Source organism: Caenorhabditis elegans, chromosome IV (genome assembly GCF_000002985.6).
Source record: "Caenorhabditis elegans chromosome IV".
NCBI classification, from domain to species: Eukaryota; Metazoa; Nematoda; class Chromadorea; order Rhabditida; family Rhabditidae; genus Caenorhabditis; species Caenorhabditis elegans.
In genome coordinates this window covers 12757642-12773124 of record NC_003282.8, presented here as the reverse complement: position 1 = coordinate 12773124, position 15483 = coordinate 12757642, and the positions used below count along the sequence as shown (strand labels likewise).

The 15483-nt window shown below is 33.6% G+C and overlaps 1 protein-coding gene and 3 non-coding genes across 5 annotated transcripts; 2 read left to right on the top strand and 2 right to left on the bottom strand.

The window, feature by feature from the left end:
• Positions 1-3657: 3657 nt before the first annotated feature.
• On the top strand, positions 3658-3678 carry 21ur-10098. The gene has a single exon (NR_056850.1).
• On the top strand, positions 3661-3681 carry 21ur-12907. Its single transcript, NR_056849.1, has one exon.
• A 547-nt stretch (positions 3682-4228) lies between these two features.
• Positions 4229-4249, bottom strand: 21ur-13346. Its single transcript, NR_056848.1, has one exon.
• A 2873-nt stretch (positions 4250-7122) lies between these two features.
• Positions 7123-7774, bottom strand: ZK897.10 (SHSP domain-containing protein; the record flags this gene model as incomplete). Of its 2 annotated transcripts, NM_001306982.2 has the most annotated exons (3): positions 7123-7327; positions 7374-7459; positions 7620-7774. In NM_001306982.2, coding segments are annotated over 3 exons (177 nt in total). The 2 variants fall into 2 exon arrangements, with proteins under 2 accessions (NP_001293911.1, NP_001367301.1); NM_001380490.1 differs by lacking the exons at positions 7374-7459; positions 7620-7774 and having other exon boundaries at positions 7239-7313.
• Positions 7775-15483: the final 7709 nt, after the last annotated feature.

Sequence of the window (15483 nt, the reverse complement as noted above, 5' to 3'; positions counted from 1 at the left end):
AAATCAAGTTAAATAATTGTGGGAGCTTATGTTAGTTGCTAAATATTATGGATTAAGAATGGGTATATTTGCTATCCAAAGAGGGTAAATCTAAAAATAAGATATGTGTATGTTTCATTGGTGTGCTTGGAGTAAATGTAAATAAATAGTTCAGATGATGTCAGTGGTGGTGTGGGGGTGAAATCCCTGGGAGAGAAAATGAAATACATAACATTGATTCATAGAGATTTCTGACCAAGTTGGCGCAGTAATTTAATAAAAATGGTCATATAACCTGATTACGATTCGTGGTATAAACAAAAGTGCAGTACATACATTTCCTTTTTGACCACTTATATTTCGACATATTCCACGCGGTCAAACGGGACGTGCCAAAAAAAGTTTTTAAAAAATGTTTAAAAAAAACAGTTGTCTAATGCCTTTTTTCTGTTAATTGTCAAAGTAATTATCACAATTTTATCAATATTTGAATTTTTAAGTAAAAATTAAAAAAAAATTGAAATGTTTTTTCACGATTGCTCGAAAAAAATTACAAAAATGTTTTAAAAGAACAATTTTTTAAATTTTCTCGAAATTTGGACTATTTTTTTATTTGTTGATTAAAGTTATATTTCTTCAAATTTTTTTCCAACAACATGCACAAAATTTGATGAAGTTTAATTTTTATTTCGCAAAATAAATTTTGATTTTTTAGAAGTTCAAGAAGAAACTGAATGTATCATTTTTTGAAAAAAAAAAAATCATACAGAATTGGAAACTTTCAATATTTTTTTGATTTTCTCAGGAAAAATTGCAAACCAAAAAAATTCCAAATATAAATGGAAACGGGCTCAAAACACACACAAAATCAATCCGAAAATGTCATTTTGCGGGGAGGAGTGTGGGAGGAAATAAAAATGTGGTGATTGGAAGAGAAATACAAATTGCAAATATTCTCCCTTTTTTGCCCTCCGGAATACTTTGTTTCATTAGAAATGCACCCGAAATTGAATATTCTCTCTATGATTATGGCTCTGTTGCTCTTTTGCTACACGGAAATTACTAGTTAGCCTCTACGCGAAGGCTGTAATTTTGCGTTTTTTTCGATAAAAAGAAAACACAAGCTTTTAAAATATTCCAAAAAAGGGAAAAATATGGGGAGAGGAGGAAGGAACGCGTTCGGGGTTTATAAATATAAAATATAAAATATTTGATGTGTGAGAACTATGAGAGGCCGGGGGAGAAAGAAGGAAAAAACGGGCAGTGGAGTTGGAAGGCATGCTAATTTTGGAGGAAATGGGGTATGAGCAACACAAAAGTGTTTCATTTTTGGAAAACAATCGTCGTCGTCTGGGGCGGAGAAGCAGCAGTCATGGCGCTCGCGCGCGGGAAGAAGAAGCGGGCGGGGGACCCCCACTAGAAAATACATGCATTAGGAGACGGGGAGCCGGGAGACGCAGAGCACATGCACACACACATGGGGGGCACACCAGAAGCGGTGCGAAGATCAATAGGCCGGCGGCGACGACATCACGCTGAATTAGGACACACATACACACACGCAGACAGAAAAACGGAGAGGCGCAGAAGCTGAAGCAGAAGAGAAGAGCTTCTGCTGCCTACTCTGCTACTGCTGCTGGGGTTTCTCTCGTTTCTGGAAGAGGCTAATGCTACATTGGACGGAAGAAAAAAAAAGAGAGATGGACACGAAAATGAGAGGATATGCAAAAGATGATGATGATACTTCCGGAAACTAAAAACACTGAAAAATGACAAAAATTTGGGAGGATTAAAATTAAATTCCATTTTTTGGCAATTCAATAATTGGGCGTAGTTAAAAAATGTTTGGCGAAGGCATTTTGGCAAATATCCAATTCAAAAATTTGACAATTATCGAGTTCGAAAATTATTTAAAAAAATAAACTCAAAAATGAGGAGAATTTCCTGTGTACTATAGTCTGAAAGTCAAGTTCTTTCATTCTGGAAATTAGAATTTTTTCCGATAATTCGACAATTGCCGAACTGGAAGATAAAACCAGTTCTTTCAGAAATTGCCGATTCAAAATTTTCGATACTTTGACATTTTCGGCTTTTTCGTAATTTTTAGTATGGGAAAAATGCGGAGCCGTGGTAGATCAAGAACAACCATCAAGAACTAGCTTCCACTTTTTCATGACTACGTCTTGTTACAGCTACAACCACCCTTTCAGCTACCAATGATTTGCTCGCATTGAAGCGACAAGATTCATTTCGCTGAAAATAGTTTAAAATACAAAAATAAATTAAAAAAGAGTTTAATTCCAAAATGTTTCTATGAAAAGATTATCGGTAACTTTTACAACTTTTTCATGACCTTATATATGTCCAAAATGATATCATGAATAAGTTTTTAATATAATAAACCGTTTGGCGTGGGTTTGATATTTATGAAATCTTGACATATTTATTTTCTGTTCCGGCTAATCGTATTACCATGTTATGAAATCGACTATCTTTCTGCTCGGATAGCAATGAAAAATGTCTGGAAAATAAACAACTTATTATATAAATTCCGGTAATTTTGCTACTCTCGGGGGTAAACAAGGAACTATAAATGAAAAATTTGAAAAAGTTCCAACCAAGAGATATGTGCCGCCTATTTAGGCTAAATCGATATTACTAAATGGAAATTCCAAAAACTCGGACAAAGAAAATAGTTTTTTTTCCGCATCCAACAATTTTCATGCCACGCGTCAGAACAGCTCAATCTCACACTCGATCTTCTCACGACAGACAGCGTTTTCCGTTCTTTTTTGGAAAAAATTGAGCCCAAACATTCTCTTCTCCGCTTTATAAATATCGGCCAATTTTTCTGAAAATCGAAGAAAAGTGTTATCCGTGATTTATTCTTTATGAGCAGTTTTGTTATTGGAAAAACAGGGGAAAATGGAAAACAGATCGGAGCACTTTTAGAATTTTTCGGAGAATGAATTTTAATGTGTAGCTTCCAAATTAGAAACGACTGAAATTTGCTAATCATGGAGTTTTTAGTGAAGATTTATAACTTGAATTACCCGCCAAGCTCTCACAGAAATGGTTTTTGCAGTAAACCGTCACATACAGACCACCTCCATTGCGAGACTTTGACGGTTTATATTTTGGCTGTCATAAATTTTTTCGAAAGTTATCACTATTAAAACGTAGAGACATATGTTACACTTATTTTGCCAGTTCACAATTTTTTGATAAAATCATAGAGAACCGAGATCAAAGCTGTCAAAGTAAAGCTAGGCTTGCGTCATTATATTTTTGAAAAAAAATTCAATTAATTCGTTGTTAATTTTTTTCAATTGAAAAAAAGTAAAACTCAATAGAATAAAATTCAAAAAATTCGATTAAATACCTAATTTTGAATCCCCAGCACCTCAGCACCTCAATCCTCAGCACCGACCAATCATCGATCCGCAGGGTGCAAGAACTGTGATTGGTCGCTACTGTTTTTGGAGTTGCAATTCAATTGGTTAATTATTCATGATAAATATTCGGGACACAAAGAGGAAAATTCAGATTTAACAAAGTTCAGAAATACATATTCAAATTAAAAACTGTTAATTTAGATTCACTGAAATGATTCACTGAAATGAAAAGAAAAACCAATTTCAAACTGTTCTTTTAGTTCTGATTTTTTTTCACTTATACTGCTTGAATTTCTAGTGGCGCCAATTCCAGCCAAAAATCAAAGTAATTCAGGGAAACTAGTCGATGGATTTTCTGTAAAACACTAACTAAATAAAAGATAAGCTAATTTTCCACAAAAAAAAGAATGGATCAAGTAAGCAGCTGCGCAAGTCGATTAGCACAAAAAAGAGAGACAAATGTCTGGAAAGTCAGTAATTTTCGAAAAAAAACGAGAGGAAAAAGAAGAAAAGAGTGCCGAATGTGTTGGGTCGTTCGATTATTTATGAGCTAAAACGGTGTGCTGCTCAAACAGCTTCTCCCTACTTTTTTGCGTCTTTTAGAGTAGAAAGAGAAGCTTCATGCCTTTCCGATTGTTGTACAACAATTTCGCGCACCGCTGACTTTTCATTTTGGCTGATTGTCGGAGAAGATGTGTTTTTTTTTTGTTTTTTACTTAGTCATTTTTTTATTTCTTTCAAGATTGGGATTTTCAGGAAAAAATTAAATCGAAAAAAAATAAAGTAATGTATTTGTTGGACCTATAGAAGCTGTGGGAATTTTGGAAAAAATTGTTTTGTAAATTTCGAAAAAAGGCAAAATGTCAATTTTCCGATTAAAAAAATTAATGTTTTACAGAAAAATAGGGGAGAATCGAAACATTGAAAATTGAAAAAAAAAAATTTCAATTACTCTTGATCTCGTAAACCTTAAAGTAATAAAAATATAATTTCGTCGGTTTTCTAAGAAAAAAAATAGAGAAGTGCCCGAGAATTATCAAAAATTGAAAAATTGAAATCGAAAATTGAATTTCATAAAATGCAAAAAATTTCTTACAACTGAAAACCTTTTTCTAACGTTCATTGCTGATTTTCTAAAAAAAACCACAAAAAAGAAGAAACAACCGAAAATTGTCAAAGTTTTAAAAATGTTTGGTTCTTGATTATTTCTCAAACTTTATGAACTCAAATAGACAAAAATTTGCAGAAAGTTCAAACATTGAAAACAATTGATTGAAAAAAAAGGTAAATTCGAGCAATGTGATTCAAAAACTCACTAGCCACGAAAAGAAAAATACAAATTCAAACTAGGTAGGCACATCTTCAGGGAAGGCACGGTAGGCACGCGTAGCGCCTATTCAACGCAAAATCAAAGATTCTAGGGAAGCATATGTATAGACATTAGGTAGTAGTATGCAAGCCTGTCACCTTGACGGACGCCAACCATTTTTCTATGTTCCAAACTTATGGAAAATTGAAAATCAGCCTTTCTGATTGTGAAAAGTCACTCCACTTCAAAGTTTCATCCTTAAAAACGCGGACTACGATGTATCTACAGAAACAGAAAAAACAAGAAAATGAGCTGTCTCCCTTCTTTCATTTTCCTATTTTTGCTCCTTCATCTTCTCACTTTCGGGTGGAGCACTTCTTCATTTGTCTTGCTCTGCTCATTCTCCTTGGGAGCGACTGGGGGCATCACGTCTCCAGAGACATAAGATGTGCCAAAAATTCAAAGTTTTTTTTTTCCGAGCGGTTGCTCACATTGTTCAAAAATGCACAAAACTCGGAGCCGCGGGACCCAGGAGAACATTAAAATATGAAATGGGAGTAGGGGGAACTGAACAGAAAAAAAAGTTGAAGTTGGTAAAGTGAAGCTTTCGGTTTGGTATCAAAGTTCTGGATGGAGTTTTGGACGTTTTAGGGATTCGAATTTTGGGAAAATAAATAACAAATTACAAAAAATTTTCAGATGCATTTATACTAGGGTAATTTTCAGAAATTTGGATTTTTCCAGACACTATTTCCTATATTTTCAGTTTAAAAAAATTCCTTAAAAAATTTTGAAATGACCAAATAGGTTTTATTTATTTTTGTTGTTTTTTTTCGACAAAATCCTAAAAGGTTAAGCTGAGAAAAATGTCAAAATGGTCCAAATGACGTTGGTTGAGGGCTCCAAAGAAAAACAAATACATATCTGGGGCCCCATTCAACCCGAGACGGAGATGAATTTTTGTTCATCAACATGAAACGCAGAAAATGGGAATGCCAATTTCAGTACATAAATCAATGGAAAAGAGGAATGGGACATTGAATATTTAATTAGAAAGAGTGGAAAAGTGGCAGGTGAAAAAAACATGGAAATAATGACCAAAAAATGGAGATGCAAAATCAAAAAGTAAAGAGACAAAAGGGGGTACAGATGTGGCAGAATATGAGATTGTGAGCAAATATAATTCGATACTTTGTCACACAAAAAAGAATATTAGGAGCTTGTCAGTTTTCGAGCATTTTTACGTTTCCTGATGATGCTCCGACGCTCAATGTACACACAAAAAAGGCGAGCAGAAGCTCACTTGATTCGATTAACATCGATGAGCTGCGAGGGGTGCCCATTGGTGATGTCACACATTTATGAAATAGAAAAATTGTTGCTTAAATAATTAGATGTATTTAATGGTTTAAGTTCTCGAAAAAAAATGTTTTTCGGCAAATTCAAAGTTTTCCGGCGATTAAATAAAATCTGTTAAAAATTTCAAAAGAATACAGGGAAAATGCCAAAAATGCACAGTTTTTCAACCATCGCAGCGCAGTGTGTTTGCTTTTAAAAAATATTTAAAATAGTTGCAGAATATTGATTTTCAGCAAACGGGCATTTCGGAAATTTGTATTAAAAAAATATTCCTGCAAATCGCTTAACCGGCAAATTTTTCAGTTTTCGCAATTTCGGCAAACCGGTTACTGAATCAGTAAAAAATAAAATTTACAATCTGGTAGTGATGATAGTGTGAGTTTGTCTCCATAGTCTTATCCAACTTTTCAGTATATGTAACTTTTCTATAAATTTTTCTCAAAATCGAAGAACTTCTAAAAATATCTAACTTTGTCCTGATACTTTCTGAAAATGTGAAAAACTTCGTGTAGTTAATTGTTTTTTCAAACATTCCCAAAACCTCTGCCGAATTATGTATATGTTTCTTGAAGATATCTGATTTTTCAAGTCTTTGAATAAAAGAGAAGAACTAACTATTGAAAATTGCGAGATTTTTTTAGGATATTCTAGCACTGTTTACATAATTTTTCAATTGTGTTGTGTTGCAATGCTCAGAAAATTTTATTTACAGAATTTTCATCTCAAAATTTCCAATTACTCCCTGAAAAGAACTGAACGATTTGCAAATTTACTCATTGTTTTTTTTGTTTTTCAAAAGTGGTTTTTGAAACGATCTCCTAGAAATGCTATTTTGGGATCCAATTGTATCCCCAATGAATTATGGATTGAGAGAAGGAAACTTGAACCTATTGGTTCAGTAATCTTATGTTTAAACGTTTATAGATGGTCAGATAATTTTGGTTTTCAAAAATTCGATGTTTTAAATAACTCCACGAGTCCCGTCAAGTGTTTGCTCTTCTCTGCTCTTTTCAGAACATGCTTTTCCTGAATATTTTATAGTTGAGAAGAACCATAAAATCTATAAATTACAGAATCGGTAAAAGCTTTTAATACGTCACGCTTGAGAAAATCAGATTTAATATTAGAAAGTACGAATATGGGCTTCCATCTATGTCATTTGAGCAAGTGATCTTCCCTGCTATGCCAATGATTTTTCAGCAATATCGTTGTGTTTTCCAGCAATGTAGTCTGATGTTCAAGCTATGTCTTCTGACCTTCACCAACCGCATCTGATTCTTGTTATCTGAACGGGTGTCAAAAATCATAATAGTTAGACTTAAAGATGCTACCAGGAGGAAGACTAATTCTCAGATGACCTCGATAATTGCCAAAGTTCAATCCAGAGTTGGAAGATCCGAGCCAACACCGGAGTATCCTAAAATAAGATGTTCAATGAAATAAAGTACAAAGAGATGCATGTTATTGAAAAGTTCAGACTAATAGTAAGGCATTATAGTTTCTCTGAACACCTGAATTTGGTATCTGAGATAACTTCCAGTCTAATTTCCTGCTGTATTCGAGGTCCAATAACTTACATTAAAAATAGTTTCTTGCAAAAAAAAAATGTTTTTGGGGTTTTCAGAGTTCCAAAAATATTGGGAAATTAAAAAATAAAATAAAAAGTTCTAGAACGTTCGTCGTTTTCCAAATCATCTTTCGTAGCCCATTTTTGAAATAGTAAAAGCGCTAGTCATTATATTTGATGCAAAACCGTCTCCCTTACAATCTATCATTTGATGTTTTAGTTGTTATCTTATCATTTTGTGCATAACACCCACTTGTGTCTTGTTTTTAAGGAAGTAATGAGCTCACCAAATAGATACCTAGAACGAGGATGCCAATAGATAATAACTATACAGTCCCATGAGAAAATTATAAGAAACTTGATATTTGAAGAGAAAGTGAAGATTGGAAGTGATCATTGATTAAGTTACTCATATTTTCTAGGAATCACAGGTTTTTGGACTCCTCTTCTGATCGATAACTGGTTGGCATCTTAAAGTACTTTTACAGTTTTTCGAAAACAATGAAACGCAGACGGCTTGAGACATTTTTTATTTGAAAGACTATCAAGTTTCCTGTATTAGTTATCGACATAGCTAGCCAGTTTTGGGTCATTTACCAACAAAAATATCACCAAAATTATGATCGCTAAATTTTTTTGAGCTCAAAAAAAGAGAAACGACATTTTTAGATTTTTTCAGCAACATAACATCATTCAAAAGCGAAGCAAAATTTGCAAATTGAATTTTTTTAACTTCAAAGTGTACTAAAAATATTCGACGTCATTTGATGTTGTGTTCCATTTGCTTTCTGTAAATCAAATTTCAAATTGAAGATACCCCCAATTTTTATTGCAAATTTTTTCATATTCCAGTTTCGTCTTTTTTTATTAGAAAAATGACGATCTCAAATGTTTATCAATTAAAATAAATCTCAAATGTTTATCAATTAAAATAAAATCACCTGTCTTTCGAGTTTCAAATTAAAGATTAGTGATTTATTATTTTTCACTTGCACGCTTTATTTGTTTCAATTTGTGCACATTTTTATCATTTAATTTTATCAATACCAGCAAAACAATGCCATTTAAAAAATTTTGGGACTTCACTCTAAACTTTTGTGGTAGGCAGGTACTACTTTACGTCTCTGGTTACCGGCTTTTTTCGACAGGGCCTGGTTGCCTCTATTGGATTTTCTGGAATAGAAGTCCGGTTTTTTTTATCCCAAAAAGTATTGTTTCACCTCACGCCGTGGATGAAGTGCATAGGCATGCTGTACCTACTTTGTAGGCCTACCGATCCCTTTTCAAACACTTGAAGGCCTTCGAAAATCGCATTGATGTATCACAACTCTAAAAATTCCGAAATCCCAACTCAATTTTCAAATACCCTTCAAAGTTTACTTTAGTGTCTTTCAAAAAAATTGAATCACATTCGTGTTCTTTTATGTTTTGCAAAAGGAGAAGAACAATGCGACTCTTCTGATTCTAGAATACACAGATGACGTCGGGTGTTCTTTATACATGAGAAGCCATTTAATTATTGGAAACTGGAAATACGTGACAAAAAGGTCAAATTCGAGTAATGTCATTATCCTGATGTATGCTCTAAACGGGAAAATGTGTGCACAGCTCGGATTTTGCAATTCCGATAACAGTGCTACTGTACGGCGTGACTGGGCACCTTCGTTGCCTCTTAACTCAACCTCCATTTCCCATGGCAGTCTTATATACATTGCCAATATTTTTGTTGAATTTCTGTGTAAAAAAAGCAGTCGGGAGATCGGTCACCCATCAGACAATTTTTATAAAATTTCCGGCGATAATGATATTTTTTTAAATACATTTCTAGGAATTTATATATTTTTGGTATTTTTCTGTATGCTACAAAATAATGGTTGTAGTTTTTGGTCTCAGACATTGGTTTGCCACTTCCGGCTGCTCTAGGATTCGAACTTTGAAAAGTGTGACATATCCCATTACCACCCACTTTCCGACGGACTCTCAGAAAACACGTGGAATCAACTTTGAGCCGAGATTTAAGCTTAAGCGCAGAGATCACTCAGAAATTTGAATAATTTTTTTGGAAAAGATCTCAAATTTGGGTATTTTCTGATTCCACGGGGCCGCGGAATAAGACTTTAAATCTAAATTTTAACTTCCTCGAATCAAAGCCTAATCCTATCCGAAATCTAACAAAAGTACCACAACATTGCTGTTTACCACGCCTTTATTGTTTTCTGTTCTGACCACTTGGCTGAAAACATATAGATTAGAACACAAAGATTCAAGATGTCAACATATTCAGAATCCCCATCTAAATTTCTCCTGCACAAAAAATATCTTGGGGTCCCACACAAATGATTGTGGAACAACGAATAAATCTCTGATGCTTCTTCTTCTTCAATCCTTCTTCTCTCCTCTCGCCTCCTATTCTTTTGGGACACACGCCAATTTGATTTGAGCATCGCTATCCCTCTCTATGTATATCAACGTGTGTCGATGGCCTAATGTGACACACAAAGACACTGGAAATATATGTAGGCGAGCAAGAAAACTGGAGCATCTTGACAAAAGTTTCACCTCGACACGAAAAGAAAAGATTTGGCGCGAGTCTCCTCTCTTCGAAATGAGATTTTCTCGTTAAAATGGTGGGGCAAGCCGTTTTGTGGTGAGCGCTACTAGGTGCGGATGACGTGCTGATTACGGTAGATCAAACAACTTCGGACTGAGGAAGAGACGATCAGAGATCTTTGCGACTTTTTGGAGCAAAAAGTTCAACTTTGAGCCGGAAGTTGAGATTTTAAATTAACAACACAAATTGCTCACTTTTCGTGGCTCCGCAGATGGTATTTTCGAGATGAAATTAGAGAAACTGCGATTTTTTAACCTAACATTAAATTAAATTTTAAAACTGGGAAAACAGTCGAAATTAATTTTTCTTCCAAACCTAAGTCAAAGGTGCATCTCGCAATTTATGAGCGATAGGATTTCTTGATCACTCACAGACTTCTAGGGTCGTGGCCCAGCTGAAACGAGGAATTAAGGAAAAATTAGATAGGCCCTGAATAGGCCACGCCATGTCAATGATTTCAACGAAAACTCCAAAAGTGATAATTACAGTGCTAGCTCCTTTATTAATTTATTTAGCTTTTCTTCCACTTTCTCTCTCCAAATAATAATTATTATGCCCTGAAGAGTTCTTCTGAACTTTTTCCTCCAAAAAACAAAAGAGCATGATGAGAACGAATTTAATCAAAGCCACATGATGTTTTTCGCAGGACAAGATCAAAAGGTCCGTCCACGGCTCTTTTAATCTTATGAGAGGAAAACTGGGAAAGTCTCAAAAATGTCACATAAACAGATTTTTGGAAATTATTGAAAAAGGAATTTAGAACAATTTTCGTAGCCTCAAGTGTTTTGGCTACTCGAACGAAAGTTATTATTTCAAGAAATTTTCAAGAAAGATTAAGATAGAGGACGGATATTTTCTTCAAAGAACTAGTGGTTCAAAAACTCAAAGAAATTCTCTTTTATAAATTTTCAGAATGTAATGTTTGAAAAATGATTTCTAAGAAACTGAAAAATTTAAAAAAAAACGAAAAAAGCAACATTATTTAGTCGAGTATTAATTTGAAAAACCGGCCAAAAACAGCTCCCATATTTTTTTTTATTTTGCAATTTATTATCTTTTTAGACTCATACTGTTAAATGAACAATTCGAAAAAAAGTTCCGCATTTTCTAAAAAAAAAGCGTCACCCAGAAAAAAAGTAAATGTTGTCTGGGAGGAGCACTTTAATGTGCTCTTGCTTATTATTTATGAATTGCGGTATTTCGAGGTTCCTCGTCAGCTTGAAACTGTAGCTTTTTGTTAAATTTTTTATTCTCAAGAAAATTCAATAAATCCAAAATATTGGCGACGCCAATTTTTAGAAATCTGAGAGACCATACCAAAGATGTGCGCAATGTGAATATGTATAGAAAATTTAAAAGAAAAAGTAATTTATAAAAATAGTTCCGCCCATTTCTTGGTTATTATTTAAATCTAAAACTTTCCAGTGCACTTTCAGCTTTCGATATAGTCAAACATTTTGGACCGTTTTTTTTTAGAAATTTTTACTTTTTGAAGAATCTGTTTTTTTAAAATTAATCTTGGTCAAAAACTATTCAGATTTTTTCCAAAAAAATACAAATTGCCCAAAGACCATCAGAATGTTGTAATATTATTGAAAACCTTTGAAATAGCAGAAACTAAAAAATATGTTCTAGGAGAAATACTGCGGCTTCTGAAAATTGTGAAAAAAAAACCTTCTGGAAAACTTTCTGCGCGACGTTTCAGTTAGGTTCCACCATTTACTTTTTTTTTTCAAACTCTAATTATAAACTTTGTAATGTTGGTTTGTTCAGAAAATAATCATTAGTTTTTTGAAAAGCTTTAAAAAATACCTCAAATAGTTCTTGAAAGTTGTGCCTAGCTGAAAAAAAATTTAATTTTTTAAAAACATTTTTTAAAGGTATTTTATACATTTCTTTCATCCCTCGCACCTATTTTTCATTATTTTCTCGGAAAAATTCAAAAAATGTCGTTTATCTTGCAGAAATAATGCAGCCGCTGAATAGTATTCTTGACCCCCATTTAACCTGCCAGTCATTCAAGAGACCAGCTACCCTATAATTTCCTTTTCCCTGAATCACTCCTCATTTTTCACTTTTATTTTCTCTGCCACGAAACCCCATATTTGAGTACATGATTTCCTGGAATATTATCTCCTCCCTCACTCACCTCAACTAAGAATATTATATTTCTGAAAAAAAAAATGTTGAGGTCACCAAAAATCAGTCAAAAAAAAAGTAAGGAAGGGAGGTCTCATCAAAAACATTATGGAGAATGAAGGGGCTTGAAAAATGAGAAAAATCGGGGGAAAATGATGAACCAAACGAGGAAGAAATGATGAAAATGATTGATGATTCTCGATTCTTCTATTTTTTGCGATTTATTTGGAAACTGTCGTCATTTCTTACTTTCTATACGTTTTTGGGGTGCCAGGAATTGCAGAGAAGGTTTTTGAGAAAAATCTGTAGCTTCCATAAAAACAATAGCTCAGATTCCCTAGCTCACACATTATTAAGCTTATTCTTTTGAAATAAGAAGTCTTTAAGTATATTTTAAGAATTTACCAATTTCCAGTTACTTTAACTTCTACGTTTACTGGGAGCTATTCAACTGTAGCAACTGAGTGAATAACCAATCAGCGATCCCAGTTATCTGTGATTGGTCCACAGCAGAGTGCTCCCAGCAATCAGCGACATGGACCACGCCCCTTGTAAATCTTTGATTGGTCTGTTGCAGAGAGTGCTGACCAATCCTAGCATGTCTGTAATAGTTTGGTGATCGTTATATTTACCCGGAATTTCAAAACTTTCAAGCTTTGCAAATTCTTAAAAAATGGAACACGCCTTTAACTCTTTTCCCCCTATTCATAAAGATTTCTCCGGTGCGGAATAACAATATCTCTCTTCCGGACGGACACGCACATCACTTTTATATTTGGAAGGAAAAAATGTTCCGTGTTTCCAAAATTAGTACCAACCGCTCTCTACTCGAAAACGGAGTATAGAAGAGGAGTTCAAAATGAAAAATTGAAGACACTTTGTCATTGGCTTTATGGGTTTGTTACTGAAGAGTAGGGGCAGCTGGAGGAGGAGGAGAACAAGAAACATCATTTTCTCGTATTTTCGACAAGGACATGCAACATTGTTCTTTCTTGCAAAAATGGGAATATTTTTTGATTTGCAAACCTCCTAATCGGCATGTTAACGGCTGAAGCGTTTTGAGGGTGTCTCTCACTCGCCCTTTTAACGGTAATCTTGTGTGTCATGTATTGTCACATATTTTAAACCATCAGTATATTTTGTGTTTTTATTATTTAATTGAATTTTTTTAAAGGTAATTTCCGGCCTAGAGTGAGGCGAGGCTGGTAAAAAACTAAAATGAAATTTCAATTCTGATTTCACGGCTGAACTTTTATCGGATCTTTTTCTGAAATTTTATAACAAAATCCCAACATCGAAAAACTTTATGTTTTTAAAAAATTGTTGAAGCTTTATCTATCCGTCTCCCGCGAAAAAAATTCCTAAGAAGTCCCGCCGCTTATTGGCTTAGCCAAATTTTTTCGTTTTTTTTTTCGATTCATATTTTAGGGCTCCCGCTGGAAATTTTTCGGAATACACTATTTTTTTGTGGTCAAAATTTGAGAACATCTGTTACTCTTTAATAAATTCTAGTTCACATAAAAAATTTGAATTGTATTCCAATCATCGTGCACTTCATTTCAATCACCCACCAGAACTCCCACCTGAATTCAATGAATACTCAGAACGAGTAGAACTTCATATTCAAATTGAATAAACTTTCAGGTTTCTTTTTTGAATACCCAAATAAAGAGATTCAAAGAGGGAGGTGTAACGGGAAGATATTTTTGGTTTTGAATCTGAATAGCTATTATTTTCAAAAAATGATCAAAATAACTTTATTTTGTTAAGGCTGATAATAGAGAAAATATTGGTATTTGGCATTGGGCACATTTTTTTATATCTAAAACTAAAAAGTTAACTTTTTTGTTACGAAATTAGATTTTTTAACATTAGGAACAATAAAGTTTGTCGGTTTTCTTTCAAGTGGACCCGCCTGCCTGTCTTTTAGTCGACATATAGGCTTGCTCTTGCCTTTGCAATTTTGTCAGTTTTCAAGAAATACTGTAAGATTTTATATTTTGAATACCTTCTTAGAATCCCAGGTTTCCTAAAATATCGTATGCGATTTAGATTAGTTTCTGAAATCACAAAAAAAAATCTCTTTACGAGTTCCTAGAGCAGTATTACCAAATATTTCTATTTCAGTGAGTATATACCTATTTACGTGGGCTTTAATGACTTTCAATTATATATTTCTGATTTGTTTTATTAGAATGGGGAAAACGAGAACTCATTGAAACAAAACACATGAAAATTGATCTTGTCAAAAATATTGCAGAAATTTGAGCAAATTGGCAAGATGTGTGGGTGATCTGCTCAAAAAATGTCCTTCTGAGAGAGAAAAAACTAAATTAAAAAGTCATCATAGGCAATTTCATTTTGTCGAGAAATACCATAAATTTTTGGCTACATTTAAAGATTTTTTTAGAAGAATTATATTTTTCTCGCGTTTTTTACCCATTTGCATGTGAATTTTAGAATGAGTTTTTTGCTATTTTTTCGAATTCTCGGCACATGGAAAAATTTGCGTTAATCAATTTTTCTTTATTTCGGTTTCGAGTTTTTTCTCCTGTTTTCCATAAAAATTATAATTTCACTGTACATTTTCCAAATATCTTTCCGATTTTTCCATTTATCAAATCATGAAAAATTTTCCGCGACATATTTAGCACCTAAAAAATATAAGACGGTTAGGCGCGAGGCGGCCAGTTAAAAAGGACTTGAAAGACGGCTTTGTGACGACCAATCTTTAAAATGTTTTCAATAACAAAACCCATAAAGGTGTATTGTCCAAAAAGATTATGACTATTTAGAGGATTATTTAAATCTGATTTTTAAAATAATTGAAGAATTATGTTATTTTTTGGATTTTTAAAAAGTTTTTTTTATACCGGTAAATTCCATTTTTCTTTCCTATTCCTCCTACAATTTGAACTACGATTTTTTCAAAATCTCAATATAAAGTAGATCCTAAATACTTCCTACAGTACCACCATATTTCCCTGAATACTTCCTGATTTTCAAATAAATCTACATAGTAAAGTGCCCCCAACCTACCGAACCCATCATTATCACTTCGAGTCTTCAAAGTGCTCACACGTCATTCTTAAATGTGTGTGTATGTGTGTGCTCAGACTCCGCC